General features: G+C 43.6%; 1 protein-coding gene across 1 annotated transcript in view; it reads right to left on the reverse strand.

Moving 5' to 3' along the window:
* Positions 1-22,036, reverse strand: part of LOC139447239 (ankyrin repeat and MYND domain-containing protein 1-like) — a 56,128-nt gene that overhangs the window by 31,677 nt on the left and 2,415 nt on the right. Inside the window, exons 2-8 of the mRNA XM_071228499.1 lie at positions 21,932-22,036; positions 20,244-20,338; positions 16,249-16,395; positions 9,865-10,539; positions 7,115-7,824; positions 2,989-3,160; positions 1,132-1,272 (exon numbers count right to left, since the gene is read on the reverse strand). The exon at positions 21,932-22,036 is cut by the window's right edge and continues 121 nt beyond it. Coding sequence (XP_071084600.1) covers positions 1,132-1,272; positions 2,989-3,160; positions 7,115-7,824; positions 9,865-10,539; positions 16,249-16,395; positions 20,244-20,338; positions 21,932-22,036 — 2,045 coding nt within the window. The remainder of the gene's footprint in view (positions 1-1,131; positions 1,273-2,988; positions 3,161-7,114; positions 7,825-9,864; positions 10,540-16,248; positions 16,396-20,243; positions 20,339-21,931) is intronic.

Genomic DNA, 22,036 nt, shown 5'->3' on the forward strand with positions numbered 1-22,036 from the left:
GAGAACATCAGATGATGATGATGATGATGTCAGAGATGTAACAAGCACTTCAGAAAATCTACTCAGTGTGAGAAAATACTTAAGGTAAAGCAATCCCAGTTTGTATTATTTTCTGGACCAGTTCTGTTACGTAATACTCCCATTGTTTTTGCTGTATGGGTTTTCTTAACCTCTGGTGTGTACATGAGAGTGACAGGGTCGATCGACCGTGAGAACCATGTGTGCTTGAGTGAGTGAGTGAGTGAGTTGGGTTTAACGCCGCTTTTAACAGTATTTCAGTTATATCACGGCGAGTCAGCTTAATGTGGGAGGAAAGCCCGAAGTGATGCAGGTCTCAGACGTTTACCATTTCGGTGAAACCCACGAGCACGGGTATGGTGCTGACAAACCTAGAAACATAAACGGGGCGAACCGGGATTCGAACCCACAATTATAGGTTTCTGGCGTACCCAAGGGACGCAACTCTGCACAGCGAATCGCGGCGCCTTAGACGACTGGGCCACCCGTGCCCCCCATGTGTGCTTCAACCTTGTCTGATCCATAAACCTGAGCCATGAATGGGCATATCCAACTGTGTGTATTCAGGTTTCCATCATGCGCTAATAAACATATTCAGGACGACTGATTTTATTTGAAAAGAGTACGAAATTGGCACTAGTCCTATAGTCCTTCTCATACAACCCAATAGTTAAGGTATCATGAGGAAATTTGCCATTTTTAAGGGTTTTGCCACATGTTATCATTATAAGGACTAGTGGAGTAAAAATGTTAGTTTTTACGGCCGTCCTCCACTTTGTTTTGTTTGTTTGTTGTTTAATGCCGCAATATTCCAGCTATATGACAGCTATTCTACCCCGGATCTTCACGGGTCTCCTCCATCTTGTAACCATATTCCCTAGCCTTCAGACAGGAGTGGGCTTGACACATTGTACCCATGTAACTGACAGACAGTGAGTGAGTGAGTGAGCAGAGCAGAGCAGAGCAGAGCAGAGCAGAGCAGAGCAGAGCAGAGCAGAGCAGAGCGAGTGAGTGAGTGAGTGAGAGTGACGTTTTATATCTGTTTGATCAACATCAACATGGGGAATGCGGAAGGCCGCCCTACTGGAGTGAAATTGATGAAGTTAATCTCACCAAGATCTTGTTGAGAAAGGAATCGTCTTCCTCCGCACGGACGTCGGGGTCAGCAAGTGCATTCAGCAGCAGTTCGGTGATCTGCACTCCTTCCTCCCCGGGGATTGCACACGCGATGTGTAGCGGGGCCAAGCTGCCCTTCTGGAATACACAGTGTACGTCCTCTGTCAACCAGCCTATTACATATACACCCACGCCCAACGAAACGCAAACCATAGAAACATATAGAGAAGTATGTATGCTGAGAAGAGATGTTCCAATGTGTACCACTTAATGACAAAACTAACAATCACTCAAGTGTTTCCACAGTGTCCTTATTCTTATCACGATATGCTGCACATGATTTCCAAACTTTACACACTAATCCTGCACGCGACAAATGGTGCATCTCGAGTAATGGATCTATGACGTCACATGTGATGTGTTCATTGCAGTGGGTGAGTGAGTATGGTTTTACGCCGCTTTTAGCAATATTCCAGCAATATCACGGCGGGGGACACCAGAAATGGGCTTCACACATTGTACCCATGTCGGGAGTCAAACCCGGGTCTTCGGCGTGACGAGCGAACGCTTTAACCACTAGGCTACCCGACCGCCCCTCGTTGCATTGGTTCACACAACACACCAGTATGTTCATTTGTGCATCGAACCATGTAGTGTTCCTGATCTAATAATACAGCACTTCAAGATGTCATCCCTCTGGCAGTACTTACTTGTCGGTCGGTATCAAAACTTGCACCCCAGATGTGACAATATTGTACAGTCTAGAGTGAGTGAGTGAGTGGGGGTTTAATGCCACTTTGACAGTATTTCAGTCATACCGCTGCGTATCAGCTTTGTGTGGGAGGAAAGCACGAAATGATACAGGACCACATATCTTTGGTATGACATTAGTTATGGTAAAGCTAAAAAAATAATATTCTTGGTTCTCAGGCACAGCCCGCATCATCATAAAGTTCGCCGCAGGTTTCATTTTTATTTCCATTTTTAAAAAAACCCAACCAAATCCTTAAATATTCCAAGTCCAACAGTAGTCAAATACTGTATTTCAGTATTTTACTCATCAAGGAATACATTTATGTAGGGAGGCCCTTTCCCAGGTTGATTGTACACAATTGTTTATTGATTACACAACTGTTTATTGGTTACATACTTGTTTGAACAACCCCCCAAAAAAATACCACCCGCCCGCACTATATTTTCCAAAACCATTACCTGAGAACCAATTCGTCATGGGGGGCACTGAAGAAATCATTACCCAAAACGGGAACAACCACTGCCATGTACTTTTCATATTTTGAGGAATTTTGTGTGCGCAGAAAACATTTAGATAAAAGACAAGATAAATTTGAAGGTTTTCTGGAACTTATTCGATGTGTTTATAACCCACACGCTAGAGACGATGAAATCATAATTCGCTGAAGGCCGCTAGCAGTTGTTGAAGACAACATGAACGACAGTTTAGACGATTTTCAACTATAAAAGGTAAGTAGTTTTAAATAAGGTAAACTTACCCTAAACTTACCCTAACCCTAACCCTAAAGACGATAATAAAACGGGGATCCAAGGGCTAAAGAAGTGAGTGTAAACAGGTAAGGATATTTGCAGCAGCAGTAAAATGGCGGTGATAATTGAGACGCCTTGGTTGCTAAGGAAGTTGTTCGCGCACATTTTGTGAGCACAATAAAAGATGGCGGAAGGTATCCGGTGTAATGCATTCTTTCCACCAATTCTTTTATTCTTTAAGTCTAAAAGAAGGAATCAGATGGTCCTTAACTAAACATGGCATGTCCGATTAATTCTAGTAATACGAAAGACTCGGTGGTTTTGGGGTTGTATACAATAACCACTTCCTACCTCTTTTGGCAGCCTGGCTTCCGTTGAAGCTCCTTTCATGAGGAGGACTTTAACCATTTCCACATCCGCGGCCTTGATGGCAAAGAACAGCACCGGCATCGGAACACCGGAGGCGTTGGGGTCGGCGCCGCGACGTAGCAGCAGGTCCAACGTCTCCTTCATCCTCTCTTTCCTGTACACAGTAGTGAGTGAGTGAGTGAGTGAGGGAGGGAGGGAAGCAGGGAGTGAGTGAGTGAGTGAGGGAGGGAGGGAGGGAGGGAAGCAGGGAGTGAGTGAGTGAGTAAGGGAGGGAGGCAGGGAGTGAATGAGTGAGTGAGTGAGTGAGTGAGTGAAGGGGTGGGTGGGTGAGTGAGTGAGTGAGTGAGTGAGTGAGTGAGTGAGTGAGTGAGTGAGTGAAGGGGTGGGTGGGTGAGTGAGTGAGTGAGTGAGTGAGTGAGTGAGTGAGTGAGTGAAGGGGTGGGTGGGTGAGTGAGGGAGGGAGGGAGGGAGTGAGGGAGGGAGGGAGGGAGGGAGGGAGGGAGGGGGTTGGTGAGTGAGTGAGTGAGTGAGTGAGTGAGTGAAGGGGTGGGTGAGTGAGTGAGTGAGTGAGTGAGTGAGTGAGTGAGTGAGTGAGTTGGGTTTTACGCTGCTAACACGGAGTGCCAGCTTAATGGGAGAGACAAGCCAGGGGATGCAGGGGGAAGAAGATAAGCATCGATGGATGTAGCTCTGTAGAGTGACCAACTCGGCCTCAGACCACTGGGCCAACATGCCTATCTGAGGACTTGTACAGAATCTTACCCCAGTGTCTTTTATCAACTATATCAACAAGAGTCACAGCAAAAATAATGCAGGTTTCCGTTTTCTGTAAACTTTCCGGAAACCTTCCCACTTTGAATTCGGCACGGATACCTTCTAGAAACCGTCTAGAAACCATTGGGAAACCTTCAGTAATCTTCAGTTTTCTTGGTAAGTTTCAAATATTTTTTATGTGTTTCACACTTAACTGAACAAAATGCACCCCCAAATTTTGACGTTTTGGGGGGAAGGTTTTCGGAACATATCAAAGCCAGATTCAAAGTGGGAGGGTTTCCGGAAGGTTTCTGGTAAATGGAAACCTACACATTTTTTGGCTGTGAGCTAATGAAGTTTAAGGTTCTAGCGTGAGTGAGTGAGTGAGTGAGTGAGTATGGTTTCACACTGCTTTTAGGAATATTCAGCAATATCTTGATGGGAACACCAGAAATGGGCTTCACACATTGTGCCCATGTGCGGAATCAAACCCGAGTTTTCAGTGTGATGAGCGAACACTTTAACCACTAATCTACCCCACCATCCCTTAAGACTCACAGGCTTTGTAAACCATAGAAAAGAGTGTAAAGAGTAGAGCGAAAATGCTTCAGTGGCAGAGACATTAGTGATGTCATTTGATTGTGACGTCATGGTCTGCAACTAGCGTTATCTCCTGTGGAAGCCAGGTGGCCTATTCACGAAGCTGGACAAATCTTCACAACTTATTTGACATATTTGAGTCAATATATCAACACTAAGCTTCCCAATCAATGACACCCTAACTGTCGCCCATCTCAAGCGTTCCTTAGCATTAGAAACATTAAATCATACAGATGATATCACAAGCCGAAACAAGGACAGCGTCTGAGATAATGTTTACACCCAGCTGGGCGGGCCAGTGACTCATAAATGTAGCTAGCCAGCCCTGAGGGTTAAAGGCCCACTTTGAAAAAACATGCCTGAGTGAGCGAGTGAGTTGGGTTTAACGCAACTTAACAGTATTCCAGTTATATCACGGTGTGTCAGCTTAATGTGGGAGGAAAGCCTGAAGTGATACAGGTCTCAGATGTTTACCACTTCGGTGAAACCCACGAGCACGCAGGGTTAGAATTTGACACTAGTCCTGTAGTCCTTACCAAACTGCCCAATAGTAAAGGTATCCTAAGGACTAGTAGAAATTTGCCCTTTTTAAAGGTTTTTGCCATATGTTATCATTTTAAGGACTAGTGGACTGAAATTGTTAGTTTCTACCGCTGGCACGAGTATGGTGCTGACAAACCTAGAAACATAATCAGGGCGAACCGGGATTCAAACACATGGTGGAGTAGATTGGAACTTGCAGCAGGGTCACAGGTGTAGGCTTACATGGGGTTTTATGTATCCCACATTAGGTTTTATCCCACGAGTCGGAGGCAGGTTGTATAAAACCTAACGAGGGACGTATATAACCCCATGTACCCCGAGTGATCCTGCTGCAATGAATTTATCCTACCGACAAGTTTTAATATGACAAGGTAAAATAATTATTAAATTCAAAATTGATAGAAAACAGCTGTTTGATTGAGCTGAGGTTAACTTGTGCTATGTCACGTGACTTTCCAGTGTCCAACCAAGAATCGAAAATCAAGGGGGGACTTGTCCCCCCCATCATGTAAAAAATAGGGGGGATTTTGAAAAAGTCGGGGGATAATTGCTTTCTTCAAAAATGTCTTATTTTGTATTATGTACTGGAACATCATCATATAAAAGTGTAACAGATCAGAATAAAGAACTGAAATGAATAACAATGCTTTGTGCTTTTTTCTATTTTGATTAAAAAAGTCTGTAATTCTTTTTTTTTTGCACGACATGGTCATTCACTATTCACTGCTATGACGATTCATAGTGTGTGATTTCAGAAACGAATATAAAACGAACTAAAATGCTCAAAAATATTTTCAGAACTATTCAAGATAGAATATTTATTGTCTTTAATCATCTTGTCAAAGGTTTTTGAATATTTAACAACAAAATACAACATAATTTTGATCAAAGTTTTGATATGTTTTCTACTAAAGTAAATCAAATTTTGTTTCCTATGCCAATCCTATTGATAATTTATTCAGCAACCCAAGGGACGTCACTTGTGTTCGAACTTCTGGTTGTTATCGATCGGTCTTCGACAGTTGTTTACAATGTTTGCTGTGAACTGTCTTTCTTCGTTAATTGATTAAAGATTGAGTGAGTATTGAATCTAAAGGTAGGGATAAACAGCTGATAAAGTAAGTGACTATACAAGAAATTACTGTGCGCGACAGATCGCGCTTTGATTTTTTTATGAAGGGCGATTTGATTTTTTTTAGCGTTAAACGCGCATCGCGCGGCCTGGGTTGGACACTGCTTTCATTGACTGAGAAAAAGCGTGCAGCTTTTAGCATTGAAGCAGGGTATAAGGATTTATTCTGCCTCTCAGAAATCCGCGTGCAGCCTGACTTGCTCATGGTGGGGTATAAGGGATTCATTCACCAGCTTTGAAATATATTCCCCTCCAAGGCGGGATACACAGTATTTTATCAAAATCATGTGGACCAATCAGATTTCATCATTCTTCCATGGAGGTACATCACTATTCATTTTCTCCCTTCTATTTTTGTTGCCTTTACCAAAAATAATAAGCTATTCTAAAAAACAACATGTCTCAATTTTGGTACAGAATTCCTCAACTGTAACCTCAACCACGATTGGTCAGCTTCTCAAGAAGCACCAATCAGAAGCAGGCTTTCAAAGTTTGTAACACAGCAGGGCCCACCTGCACAAAACGATCTTAGCGCTAAGACTATCAAAAGCCACGTTAATGTATGGGAGATAAGATTATCTTATCTATAAGATCGCTTCGTGCACATGGGCCCAGGTTATATTAACCAGGCACTGTTAACACGACTCAGAAAGACAATCAGTTGTGATTTGTGATGTCTCTTTGAGTTTGAGTACAGTAATTCTACACTGATTGTCAAAATACATACAAAGTGCTGACAGGCAGGTGGGAAAAAATTTCACCTATTTTAACAGCTACCAGCCACTGGAAAGCGGGCAGGCCGCTATTTCAGACACTGAGCAAGAATATCAGGCCCCTTAAGTTCGTTTTCTTGTTAGAGAGCCAAACGGCTCCTAACATGAATATGAAAACCTAAGTTTTTAGGCGCCAACAGATATCTTAAACAGATATAGTCAACAGTTATGTTGACTATTAGGTAGCCAAGTAGAGAGCAGTAGATAAATGTAGGTTGCCAATCATAGATTTAAGTTGTATTTGGCCACTGAAATGGTCACTACTTAGAGAGCTGAATATGCAAAAAGGTAAAAGAAAAATTCTTACAATGATATCTGAAGAGCCATCATCCTGGCTGTCCCGAGCCCGGCACTCTGCAGAGAATGTCGGCTGACAACTCTGTCGTTGGTACTGAGCTGGGTGGCACACCTCTCGACCAATTGCTCAGTGACCTCAATCTGGTAGTTCCTCACACTCTTGTTGGAATCAAAATCCTCTGGAATCTCGTCGTCCAACTGATCCCCGCCCTCATTGTCACTATCGATGACTGAATCCCGATCCGCATCCTTCACCTCATCCTTCAGTTCCTCCTCACACAACTCTCCATCCTCACCCAGGCGGGTATCCTCCGCTGAATCGGCTATCGTAACCAGCGACTTATCCCCGGGCTCTCGAAGGCTCTGCATGCTCTCCATGGGGGGAATCCCGCTGTCTATACTAGTGCTGCTCACGCCATACTGATCGATAAGCTTATCGGTTTGGGATTTTTCTCGGTTAAGTTTGTTGTTTTGACTAATCTTTGGCTCAACCATCTTCTTTGACAAGATCCCTTTCGGTTTTTGTTCATCTTTGGTAGCGTCTTCATTCACCTCTGGCGGTTTTTCGAGATAGCGCTCTGCTATGTTGTAGTGGAATGTCTCTATTGGATAGAAGAAAATAGTTCCGGCAGATAGTGCAGAGCACCCTTCATCGTTCAGTTTGTTCACATCTGCTCCGTGATTTAATAACAAGTTGATAATATCAATGTGCCAATTTACCTGAAACAAAAGAAAATCTTTTTGCTGTATAAGATTACAAGACAAATATGCATACCGAAAAGGACTGAAATCATCATGTTTGTATTCATTGTTTTGGAGGTAAAATACCACAGTTAAACTTGTGTTTCTTGTTGTATGCACAACCTTTACTTCATGGAGGTGAATGTGGGATGCCGGAGGCTGAATGTGGGATGTAGGATGTGGGATGCAGGATGCTGAATGTGGGATGTGGGATGTAGGATGCTGGATGCGGGATGCAGAATGTGGGATGCCGGATGCTGAATGTGGGATGTAGGATGTAGGATGCAGGATGAGGGATGCCGGATGCAGGATGCAGGATGCTGAATGTGGGATGCCGGATGCTGAATGTGGGATGTAGGATGCTGGATGCAGGATGCAGAATGTGGGATGCCGGATGCTGAATGTGGGATGTAGGATGCAGGATGAGGGATGCCGGATGCAGGATGCAGGATGCAGGATGCAGGATGCTGAATGTGGGATGCCGGATGCTGAATGTGGGATGTAGGATGCAGGATGCAGGATGCAGGATGCTGAATGTGGGATGTAGGATGCGGGATGCGGGATGCGGGATGCAGAATGCCGGATGCTGAATGTGGGATGTAGGATGCGGGATGCGGGATGCAGGATGCAGAATGCAGGATGCTGAATGTGGGATGTAGGATGTGGGATGCGGGATGCAGGATGCTGAATGTGGGATGCGGGATGCTGGATGCAGAATGCCGGATGCTGAATGTGGGATGTAGGATGTGGGATGTAGGATGCGGGATGCGGGATGCAGAATGCAGGATGCTGAATGTGGGATGTAGGATGTGGGATGTGGGATGCGGGATGCAGGATGCTGAATGTGGGATGTAGGATGCAGGATGCAGGATGCTGAATGTGGGATGCGGGATGAAGGATGCAGGATGCAGGATGCTGAATGTTGGAGGTAGGATGCTGAATGTGGGATGTAGGATGCAGGATGCCGGATGCCGGATGCCGGATGCTGAATGTGGGATGTAGGATGCAGGATGCGGGATGCAGGATGCAGGATGCAGGATGCTGAATGTGGGATGTAGGATGCAGGATGCAGGATGCGGGATGCTGAATGTGGGATGTAGGATGCGGGATGCAGGATGCTGAATGTGGGATGTAGGATATGGGATGCGGGATGCAGGATGCTGAATGTCGGATGTAGGATGCAGGATGCAGGATGCTGAACGTGGGATGTAGGATGCGGGATGCGGGATGAAGGATGCAGGATGCAGGATGCTGAATGTGGGATGCCGGATGCTGAATGTGGGATGTAGGATGCAGGATGCAGGATGCTGAATGTGGGATGTAGGATGCAGGATGCCGGATGCTGAATGCGGGATGCAGGATGCGGGATGCAGGATGCTGAATGTGGGATGTAGGATGCGGGATGCAGGATGCTGAATGTGGAATGCCGGATGCTGAATGTGGGATGCAGGATGTGGGATCCGGGATGCTGAATGTGGAATGCCGGATGCTGAATGTGGGATGCAGGATGTGGGATCCGGGATGCTGAATGTGGAATGGTGGATGAAGGATGCTGTGGGATGTAGGTTGCTGAATGGGGCGATTTTGGGATCCGGGATGCTGAATGTGGGATGGTGGATGAAGGATGCTGTGGGATGTAGGTTGCTGAATGGGGGATGTGGGATCCGGGATGCTGAATGTGGGATGGTGGATGAAGGATGCTGTGGGATGTAGGTTGCTGAATGGGGGATGTGGGATCCGGGATGCTGAATGTGGGATGGTGGATGAAGGATGCTGTAGGATGCAGGAAGCTGAATGGGGGGGGATCTGCCCAATGTTATATACTTTGTAATGGGGGATGCAGGATACTGAATGTGGGATGCAGGATCTGCCCAACGTTATATACTTCAGAATGGGGGATGCAGGATGCTGAATGTGGGATGCAGGATCTGCCCAACGTTATATACTTCAGAATGGGGGATGCAGGATGCTGAATGTGGGACGCGGGAAGCCTCAGTACAGTGTGTCAACAGTACTCACCGTGGCTCCAATGAGTGCCGTGTGGCAGTGTTTGTCCGCCACATCAGGATGCACACCTCCGTTGATGAGCAGCTCCTCCACCTTCTCCATGTCCCCAGACATTGCAGCTCCAAGCAGCTCCTCAGACGCCAGCTCCAGCCTGCCTTTGCTCTTAAACGAGCTCCGATCTCCATCAATTATCTTTTGAACACTAAATGAAAGCTGACTTGCAGATGCTTTATGCTTGTGAACGTGCCTCTGTAGGTTTATCATGGATGGCGTTTTATTCCATGCCACTACCTGAACATCACTGCTGTTGTCAGCCTCCGCATCCTTGTAGAACTCCTCATCAAACAAGTCTTTATTAATGGCAAGGCTTCTGGGATCGAGAGATGTGTTGAAGATTTCCGAGACGCGGTCCGTCACGGAGCTGTCTGGTGTGTAGTCAAAGACAGAAGGTGGGTTCAGGACGCTGTTGAAGGGTGCGTGCGAGTTGCTTCGTTCGTGTGGATCGATGTACAGAACATGTTCTTCAGGATTAAAGTCAAATTCCTGATGGTCCTTCATGGTGAAAGCATCAGGGACCGATGAGCACAGCTTGATGAGCTTCTCCCCAAACCAAAGTCCAACATCTTGTGTGCCATCTTTGTATGTCGTCACCCCAGGGCCCTCTCGCTCATCATTGATATACAGCCCCTGTAACAAGCACCATCATTGATATACAGCCCCTGTAACAAGCACCATCATTGATATACAGCCCCTGTAACAAGCATCATCATTGATATACAGCCCCTGTAACAAGCACCATCATTGATATACAGCCCCTGTAACAAGCACCATCATTGATAAACAGGCCCTGTAACATGCACCATCATTGATATACAGCCCCTGTAACATGCACCATCACCATCATTGATATACAGCCCTTGTAACAACTACCATCATTGATATACATCCCGTGTAACATGCACCATCATCGATATACAGCCCCTGTAACATGCACCATCACCATCATTGATATACAGCCCTTGTAACAACTACCATCATTGATATACAGCCCCTGTAACAAGCACCATCATTGATATACATCCCCTGTAACATGCACCATCATTGATATACAGCCCCTGTAACATGCACCATCATTGATATACAGCCCCTGTAACAAGCATCATCATTGATATACAGCCCCTGTAACATGCACCATCATCGATATACAGCCCCTGTAACAAGCATCATCATTGATATACAGCCCCTGTAACAACTACGATCATTGATATACAGCCCCTGTAACATGCACCATCATTGATATACAGGCCCTGTAACATGCACCATCATTGATATACAGCCCCTGTAACAAGCATCATCATTGATATACAGCCCCTGTAACAAGCATCATCATTGATATACAGCCCCTGTTACAAGCACCATCATTGATATACAGCCCCTGTAACATGCACCATCATTGATATACAGCCTCTGTAACAAGCATCATCATTGATATACAGGCCCTGTAACAAGCATCATCATTGATATACAGCCCCTGTAACAAGCACCATCATTGATATAGAGCCCCTGTTACAAGCACCATCATTGATATACAGCCCCTGTAACATGCACCATCATTGATATACAGCCTCTGTAACAAGCATCATCATTGATATACAGCCCCTGTAACAAGCATCATCATTGATATACAGCCCCTGTTACAAGCACCATCATTGACATACAGCCCCTGTAACATGCACCATCATTGATATACAGCCCCTGTAACATGCACCATCATTGACATACAGCCCATGTAACATGCACCATCACCATCATTGATATACAGCCCTTGTAACAACTACCATCATTGATATACATCCCCTGTAACAAGCACCATCATTGATATACATCCCCTGTAACATGCACCATCATTGATATACAGCCCCTGTAACATGCACCATCATTGATATACAGCCCCTGTAACAAGCATCATCATTGATATACAGCCCCTGTAACATGCACCATCATCGATATACAGCCCCTGTAACAAGCATCATCATTGATATACAGCCCCTGTAACAACTACGATCATTGATATACAGCCCCTGTAACATGCACCATCATTGATATACAGGCCCTGTAACATGCACCATCATTGATATACAGCCCCTGTAACAAGCATCATCATTGATATACAGCCCCTGTAACAAGCATCATCATTGATATACAGCCCCTGTTACAAGCACCATCATTGATATACAGCCCCTGTAACATGCACCATCATTGATATACAGCCTCTGTAACAAGCATCATCATTGATATACAGGCCCTGTAACAAGCATCATCATTGATATACAGCCCCTGTAACAAGCATCATCATTGATATACAGCCCCTGTTACAAGCACCATCATTGATATACAGCCCCTGTAACATGCACCATCATTGATATACAGCCTCTGTAACAAGCATCATCATTGATATACAGCCCCTGTAACAAGCATCATCATTGATATACAGCCCCTGTTACAAGCACCATCATTGACATACAGCCCCTGTAACATGCACCATCATTGATATACAGCCCCTGTAACATGCACCATCATTGATATACAGCCCCTGTAACAAGCATCATCATTGATATACAGCCTCTGTAACAAGCACCATCATTGATATACAGCCCCTGTAACAAGCACCATCATTGATATACAGCCTCTGTAACAAGCACCATCATTGATATACAGCCCCTGCAACAAGCATCATCATTGATATACAGCCCCTGTAACAAGCATCATCATTGACATACAGCCTCTGTAACAAGCACCATCATTGATATACAGCCCCTGTAACAAGCATCATCATTGATATACAGCCCCTGTAACAAGCACCATCATTGATATACATCCCCTGTAACAAGCATCATCATTGATATACAGCCCCTGTAACAAGCACCATCATTGATATACAGCCCCTGTAACAAGCATCATCATTGATATACAGCCCCTGTAACAAGCATCATCATTGATATACAGCCCCTGTAACATGCACCATCATTGATATACAGCCCCTGTAACATGCACCATCATTGATATACAGCCTCTGTAACAAGCATCATCATTGATATACAGCCCCTGTAACAAGCATCATCATTGATATACAGCCTTTGTAACAAGCATCATCATTGACATACAGCCCCTGTAACAAGCACCATCATTGATATACAGCCCCTGTAACAAGCACCATCATTGATATACAGCCCCTGTAACATGCACCATCATTGATATACAGCCCCTGTAACAAGCACCATCATTGATATACAGCCCCTGTAACAAGCATCATCATTGACATACAGCCCCTGTAACATGCACCATCATTGATATACAGCCCCTGTAACAAGCATCATCATTGATATACAGCCCCTGTAACAAGCACCATCATTGATATACAGCCACTGTAACAAGCATCATCATTGACATACAGCCCCTGTAACATGCACCATCATTGACATACAGCCCATGTAACATGCACCATCACCATCATTGATATACAGCCCCTGTAACAAGCATCATCATTGATATACAGCCCCTGTAACAAGCATCATCATTGATATACAGCCCCTGTAACAAGCATCATCATTGATATACAGCACTGCAACAAGCATCATCATTGATATACAGCCCCTGTAACAAGCATCATCATTGATAAACAGCCCCTGTAACATGCACCATCATTGATATACAGCCCCTGTAACAAGCATCATCATTGATATACAGCCCCTGTAACAAGCATCATCATTGATATACAACCCCTGTAACAAGCATCATCATTGATATACAGCCCCTGTAACATGCACCATCATTGATATATAGCCCCTGTAACAAGCACCATCATTGATATACAGCCCCTGTAACAAGCACCATCATTGATATACAGCCCCTGTAACAAGCATCATCATTGATATACAGCCCCTGTAACAAGCACCATCATTGATATACAGCCCCTGTAACAAGCACCATCATTGATATACAGGCCCTGTAACATGCACCATCATTGATATACAGCCCCTGTAACATGCACCATCACCATCATTGATATACAGCCCTTGTAACAACTACCATCATTGATATACATCCCGTGTAACATGCACCATCATCGATATACAGCCCCTGTAACATGCACCATCACCATCATTGATATACAGCCCTTGTAACAACTACCATCATTGATATACATCCCCTGTAACAAGCACCATCATTGATATACATCCCCTGTAACATGCACCATCATTGATATACAGCCCCTGTAACATGCACCATCATTGATATACAGCCCCTGTAACAAGCATCATCATTGATATACAGCCCCTGTAACATGCACCATCATCGATATACAGCCCCTGTAACAAGCATCATCATTGATATACAGCCCCTGTAACAACTACGATCATTGATATACAGCCCCTGTAACATGCACCATCATTGATATACAGGCCCTGTAACATGCACCATCATTGATATACAGCCCCTGTAACAAGCATCATCATTGATATACAGCCCCTGTAACAAGCATCATCATTGATATACAGCCCCTGTTACAAGCACCATCATTGATATACAGCCCCTGTAACATGCACCATCATTGATATACAGCCTCTGTAACAAGCATCATCATTGATATACAGGCCCTGTAACAAGCATCATCATTGATATACAGCCCCTGTAACAAGCATCATCATTGATATACAGCCCCTGTTACAAGCACCATCATTGATATACAGCCCCTGTAACATGCACCATCATTGATATACAGCCTCTGTAACAAGCATCATCATTGATATACAGCCCCTGTAACAAGCATCATCATTGATATACAGCCCCTGTTACAAGCACCATCATTGACATACAGCCCCTGTAACATGCACCATCATTGATATACAGCCCCTGTAACATGCACCATCATTGATATACAGCCCCTGTAACAAGCATCATCATTGATATACAGCCTCTGTAACAAGCACCATCATTGATATACAGCCCCTGTAACAAGCACCATCATTGATATACAGCCTCTGTAACAAGCACCATCATTGATATACAGCCCCTGCAACAAGCATCATCATTGATATACAGCCCCTGTAACAAGCATCATCATTGACATACAGCCTCTGTAACAAGCACCATCATTGATATACAGCCCCTGTAACAAGCATCATCATTGATATACAGCCCCTGTAACAAGCACCATCATTGATATACATCCCCTGTAACAAGCATCATCATTGATATACAGCCCCTGTAACAAGCACCATCATTGATATACAGCCCCTGTAACAAGCATCATCATTGATATACAGCCCCTGTAACAAGCATCATCATTGATATACAGCCCCTGTAACATGCACCATCATTGATATACAGCCCCTGTAACATGCACCATCATTGATATACAGCCTCTGTAACAAGCATCATCATTGATATACAGCCCCTGTAACAAGCATCATCATTGATATACAGCCTTTGTAACAAGCATCATCATTGACATACAGCCCCTGTAACAAGCACCATCATTGATATACAGCCCCTGTAACAAGCACCATCATTGATATACAGCCCCTGTAACATGCACCATCATTGATATACAGCCCCTGTAACAAGCACCATCATTGATATACAGCCCCTGTAACAAGCATCATCATTGACATACAGCCCCTGTAACATGCACCATCATTGATATACAGCCCCTGTAACAAGCATCATCATTGATATACAGCCCCTGTAACAAGCACCATCATTGATATACAGCCACTGTAACAAGCATCATCATTGACATACAGCCCCTGTAACATGCACCATCATTGACATACAGCCCATGTAACATGCACCATCACCATCATTGATATACAGCCCCTGTAACAAGCATCATCATTGATATACAGCCCCTGTAACAAGCATCATCATTGATATACAGCCCCTGTAACAAGCATCATCATTGATATACAGCACTGCAACAAGCATCATCATTGATATACAGCCCCTGTAACAAGCATCATCATTGATAAACAGCCCCTGTAACATGCACCATCATTGATATACAGCCCCTGTAACAAGCATCATCATTGATATACAGCCCCTGTAACAAGCATCATCATTGATATACAACCCCTGTAACAAGCATCATCATTGATATACAGCCCCTGTAACATGCACCATCATTGATATATAGCCCCTGTAACAAGCACCATCATTGATATACAGCCCCTGTAACAAGCACCATCATCGATATACAGCCTCTGTAACAAGCATCATCATTGATATAGAGCCCTTGCAACAAGCACCATCATTGATATACATTGATATTTCTATCACTCAATGCAAATGCACTGACCATTCAAGGAGCTCCTGAACAAACCAATTTTATCTTACCTCAAATTTATCCCCATTTGTAAAGTGGAATGTGCCATAACCTTCCTTTTTATCCATGTAGAACGTTCCCTGGAATGTCGATCCATTCGGCCACGTATATAACCCCTTGCCATGGCGCCGGTCTTTGAAGAACGTGCCTTTGTAAGACTGCAACATGAAACAAGTAAACTAGAAAATCACCAAGTGTGACATGGTTAACTTACTTTGCAGTCTTCTGCCGAGCATTCACATACGGATGAAAAACAAAGACCTCAACAGATCACAATGGCATCATAACATTCACCGATTTTTATATCAATTTGCCTTGTTTATTCATCCATCAACCATATTTGACAGCAGCACAGTAAAAATAACTTCAATGCTAGATGAATTCTGTGATTTCATGATCACGGAAAGATTTGCAGAAATTGTAACTTACTGCAGAATTGCAGAAAAATTGCGGAATTTGCCCTTTTTTATCAATCAAAACACTAATTTTCATTGTTTCCACCCTTGCTGAACTTGGCTGGTATTATGGAACTAAATTTTGGCTGGACTAACGAGTCTATTCGAAGTCCAATCAAAATTGGGCAACGAAATCGAAATTTGTAAACTGTTGTGCAGATTTCGGTTGATTGCAGAATTTGCAAAGCATGTGCACCGCTAACTCTTTGTCAGCAGACATTTTCCCAATCCTTTCATGGTTTTAATCAAGGTGCTCACGTGATTTGATGCACTTCGTGATGTAAGACCTGTTTTATCACAATACAGATCTTGATTATCGATCAGAACGTCTTGACTGGGCACCGCCATTTTGTTTGAAGCAAATGCAAGTGATACGAGAGGTGTAGTCTGATTGGTCCATAGGAGAGACTTAGAAGGGACATAACTCGTAATAGCCACTGGTGGCGCTACGATCGAGCCCCGGAATTCCAGCCTAGTTTGGCAAGGGTGGAAACTGGACTTTTAAAGTCAGTTAACTCTCTTGCCTCGGGGAGATGGTGCCCTTTTGAAAATGGACAAACTTCAGGAATTTGCAGTGATCAAGTACAGTTCCATTTATGTTGGGCTTAGAACAATCAACCTTTGTATGTGTTGCAGCTCCTGATGAATTCTGCAGTAAAATTACCAAAATTCTGCAGTAAAATTACCAACATTCTGCAGTAAAATTACCAACATTCTGCAGTAAAATTACCAACATTCTGCAACTAATATGAGATATGAGTCTGAGATCCCTCTAAAAAAATTATACAAACTCTTATGCATAGTGTCACTGACATTTGTTTTCTTTTAAGGTGTCATAGTCATAATACCACAAAAGCTGTTTATTCTAATCACTTTTTATAGTAGATTCAAATTTTGTAGGGGACACCGGTGGTCAAGTCGTCTAAGGCGTCGCGATTTTCTGTGCTGAGTTGCGTCCCTTGGGCATGCCAGAAACCTATAATTGTGGGTTCAAATCCCGGTTCGCCACGATTATGTTTCTAGGTTTGTCAGCACCATACCAGTGCTCGTGGGTTTCACCAAAGAGGTAAACGTCTGAGACCTGCATCACTTCGGGCTTTCCTCCCACATTAAGCTGACACGGCGTGATATAACTGGAATAATGTTAAAAGCGGCGCTAAACCCAACTCACTCACTCACTCTCTCTGTACGTAGATTCACACTGTGCTATTAGAAGATTTTCTGACAGTGTGCTTCAATATTGCCATGACTGTATATACTATACTGTATATATCTCTTGCTTTGGGAAGATAAAGGCCTAGTTTTCTGACTTCTCAGAGTGAAGCACTTTGCTCAGCTGACTCAAGTTAATGTGATATACCTCCATGACATCATGTTATGTCCACAACAAAAGATTTCACTGTAACACAATGTGAGGATTAGAACTTATCAATCCACCCTCTTATCACTAACTGTCGACTTTCAAGTGGTCTGAGATCAGCAGTTAGCAGGCTACACTTGGAAACTAAAGCTTTCGAAGTCAGTGTCACTTTACACTCGAGGGGCAACTTCAAAACAGAGCGTATCTTGAGCCACCTATTTATGGCATTAAATGTTTTGTTTCAGTTTAGGCTAATATCAGGCTCTGTATTATCAGAATAATCTTAACTGTTGCCTATGAACATGAAATTTCACTTTCTCTCCTGCTTCTGTAAAGTGATTGGAGGGCTCTAAATTATCACGTTCCAGATTGTTTCACTTATACAGCGACGTGCATGCAAGTGTGTGGCTGCTTGTACTGAGTGAGGCCAGATTTATGCCTGTTATGCCGCAATTTAACATAGATACCCTACTCAGACATAGTATACTGACTCCAAGCTGACCAGTCCTTGTTTTAGCCCCTTAATGCTGAACACCAGGAAGTAGACAAACAAATACCATCTTTTAACATCTTTCATGAGACCATTAGATCAATCAATCAATCGATCGATCGGTCGGTCGGTCGGTCGGTCGGTCGGTCGGTCGGTCGGTCGGTCGGTCGGTCGGTCGGTCGGTCGGTCGGTCGGTCGGTCGGTCGGTCGGTCGGTCGGTCGGTCGGTCGGGTCGGTCGGTCGGTCGGTCGGTCGGTCGGTCGGTCGGTCGGTCGGTCGGTCGGTCGGTCGGTCGGTCGGTCGGTCGGTCGGTCGGTCGGTCGGTCGGTCGGTCGGTCGGTCGGTCGGTCGGTCGGTCGGTCGGTCGGTCGGTCGGTCGGTCGGTCGGTCGGTCGGTCGGTCGGTCGGTCGGTCGGTCGGTCGGTCGGTCGGTCGGTCGGTCGGTCGGTCGGTCGGTCGGTCGGTCGGTCGGTCGGTCGGTCGGTCGGTCGGTCGGTCGGTCGGTCGGTCGGTCGGTCGGTCGGTCGGTCGGTCGGTCGGTCGGTCGGTCGGTCGGTCGGTCGGTCGGTCGGTCGGTCGGTCGGTCGGTCGGTCGGTCGGTCGGTCGGTCGGTCGGTCGGTCAGTCAATCAATCAATCAATCAATCAATCAATCAATCAACCAACCAACCAATCAATCAATCAATCGATCCATCAATCAATCGATCGATCGATCAATCGATTGGTCAATCAATCAATCAATCAATCAATCAATCAATCAATCAATACAAACAGCCTGCACCTAAACATGTTCTGGTAGATACCAGGGCTGCAACGAATACACTGTGAGGTGAATACAATTCATATCATGAATCCAGGGTTACGAATACACAATATATATTAATGAATACAATAAGAAGTCAGCAGTTGATGTATTATTAATGATATTCAATAACAACATTAATTATTTGACATGGTTTGTTAATTATTAACATATTATACATTTATATACTGCACTTATCCAGGTACTAGTATCTGCTCAGATGTGACAATGACCAGCGACTACAATACTGACAAATTAAATATAAAAGAGTGTTGTCTTTGAAGAAATCTATGCATACAATATGTGCTTATGGATATTTTAAGTGTCAGGGTATGTAAATGAACATGACTGCATATTCATAAATAATTGATTCTAGTAACCACGAACAATGAATTCAATTCATGGATGGATACAGTTCAAATCACCGAATACGCGAGTGAATCGTAACAGCCCTAGTAAATATGAGGTGAGGTGAAATGGGGTTTAACGTTGCGTCCAAGATTATTGCACTTATATAGCGACGTGCATGTACGTGTGTGTGTTTGTATGGCTGCTTGTACTAGTCCGGACTGATGCCGATTCATAGTGCTAGTTCACTGAGATACCATGCCGCAATTTAACATGAATACCCCACTCAGACACAGTATACTGACCCCGAGCTGACCAGTCCTTGTTTTAGCCCCTTAATGCCGAGCGCCAGACAGGGTAACAACAAGTACCATCTTTTAACGTCTTTTGGTATGATGCGACCGGGGATCGAACCCCAGACCTTCCGCTCTCCAGGCGGACGCTTTTACCACTAGACCACGGAGGCAGTCTCGTACATATGAAATTGAAACAATTATTATAAAGTTCCAGCAGAGACCATATACCGATGTGGTCTCTGGTTCCAGTACGCACCTCTTTGTTTGCCCACTCAATGTAGCCTTGACCATGCCTCAGGTCATGGACAAACACGCCGTCGTAACAACTCCCATCTGACCAGTACTGGACGCCTGCAGGACAGAAAAATCAATTTGAATTTAAATCTATCGTTTTTCAGGACCCGTGAAGATCCGGGGTAGAATAGGTCTTCAGCAACCCATGCTTGCCGTAAAAGGCAACTATGCTTGTCGTATAAGGCGCCTAACGGGATCGGGTGGTCAGTCTCGCTGACTTGGTTGATGCATGTCATCGATCCCAATTGTGTGGAACTGTGCTCATGCTGTCAGTCACTAGATTGTCTGGTCCAGACTCGATTATTTACAGACAGCTGTCATATAGCTGGAATATTGCTGAGTCCGGCGTTAAACAACAAACAAACAAATCAGATGCAATCATAGATTTCAATAATCAAACATGCATTATTTTCACAATTAATACACTTGACTCTAATGTTAACCAGGAGTGATATTGCTTGAGTTGAAGGCTATAGGACATTTTCATGACTTTGTCAACTTTTGATAGGACATTACTATATAATGATTATGTAATCTGTGCCGTAAACCATTCTGATAAAACATTCTTTAAAACATGGTTCACAATCCAATTATTATGCAACTAAGATCCAGCAGGAACTACTTTTAAGTTCCATACATCGGTGCCATGTCTGCTTGATCAATAAATTATTGTATGATTTTCCCAATAAGTTCACATAGGGATTGATTTGAGAAAAACAGACAAGATTTTAAATCACGGCTGTTTGTAAGAGATTGTGAATAATACGTATATAAATCTTTATTTCAAATAAAAAACCAATCAATCATCGTTTCCTTATCGTTTGGCAATCACACTTCGGTGATACTGTGACCCATGAGGGTCACTTTTTTACCACCTACCGTATTCGACGTAATAAGCGCTCCACTCTAATAAGCACCCATGGCGATATTTTCTAATATGTTGGCTAGTAAACAATCCCAATTAGCACCCCTTCCGATTGATCAATGTACACAGGACTTATTTATTTGTGTATAATACGTATGTTATATGCATTCATAATTATGGGAAATTAAATTATGGAAAAAATATATCTGTCGTATATAAACATTTCAGGCTGTCTGCATAAACCACGATATTTATGATCTTTCAACTCTGTTGTTTTTCACCGAAATAATATTCTAATAAGAGCCCCCTATTTCTAACTTTGAGAGCGCCCTAGGCGCTTATTATGTCGAATACGATACATTGCATTTTAGGCTCAAGTTTTTGTAAACCAACTACAGTAAACTACAGTTATAATGAACTGAAAGGGACCACTAATTTTAGTTCATTATAACTGAGTTCATTATAAGCATATATATAGGATATATACAGCAAATATCCGAGGCCAAAATAACAGTATATTAAATCCGCCAGTTCGTTATAAGCGTGTTCATTATAAACGCAGTTTACTGTAATAAAAATAAAAAGGGCTTACAGTAATATTGATATTTCAAGTAAATTCTAACACCACTATCCAACAAATGATGAAGGATGAAATGGTTTTTTTTCATCAAGGGATCCATTATCTTTTATATTATGACAAAAACCCCTTGACTCTCATCGTTAATCTCCAACACAATCATTCAAATATTAACATGAACTACTAGGATAAAATATAAAAGACATACCTTTTCCATGCCTCAAATTATCTGAAAACTGCCCATCATATTTCTCTCCATTAGGCCATGTGAAAACCCCACGGCCAACCTTCTTGTGGTCTTGAACTTTCCCCT

This window comes from Haliotis cracherodii, unplaced genomic scaffold (assembly GCF_022045235.1).
Source record: "Haliotis cracherodii isolate W230 unplaced genomic scaffold, xgHalCrac1.p SCAF_7, whole genome shotgun sequence".
In the NCBI taxonomy this organism is placed as follows: domain Eukaryota; kingdom Metazoa; phylum Mollusca; class Gastropoda; order Lepetellida; family Haliotidae; genus Haliotis; species Haliotis cracherodii.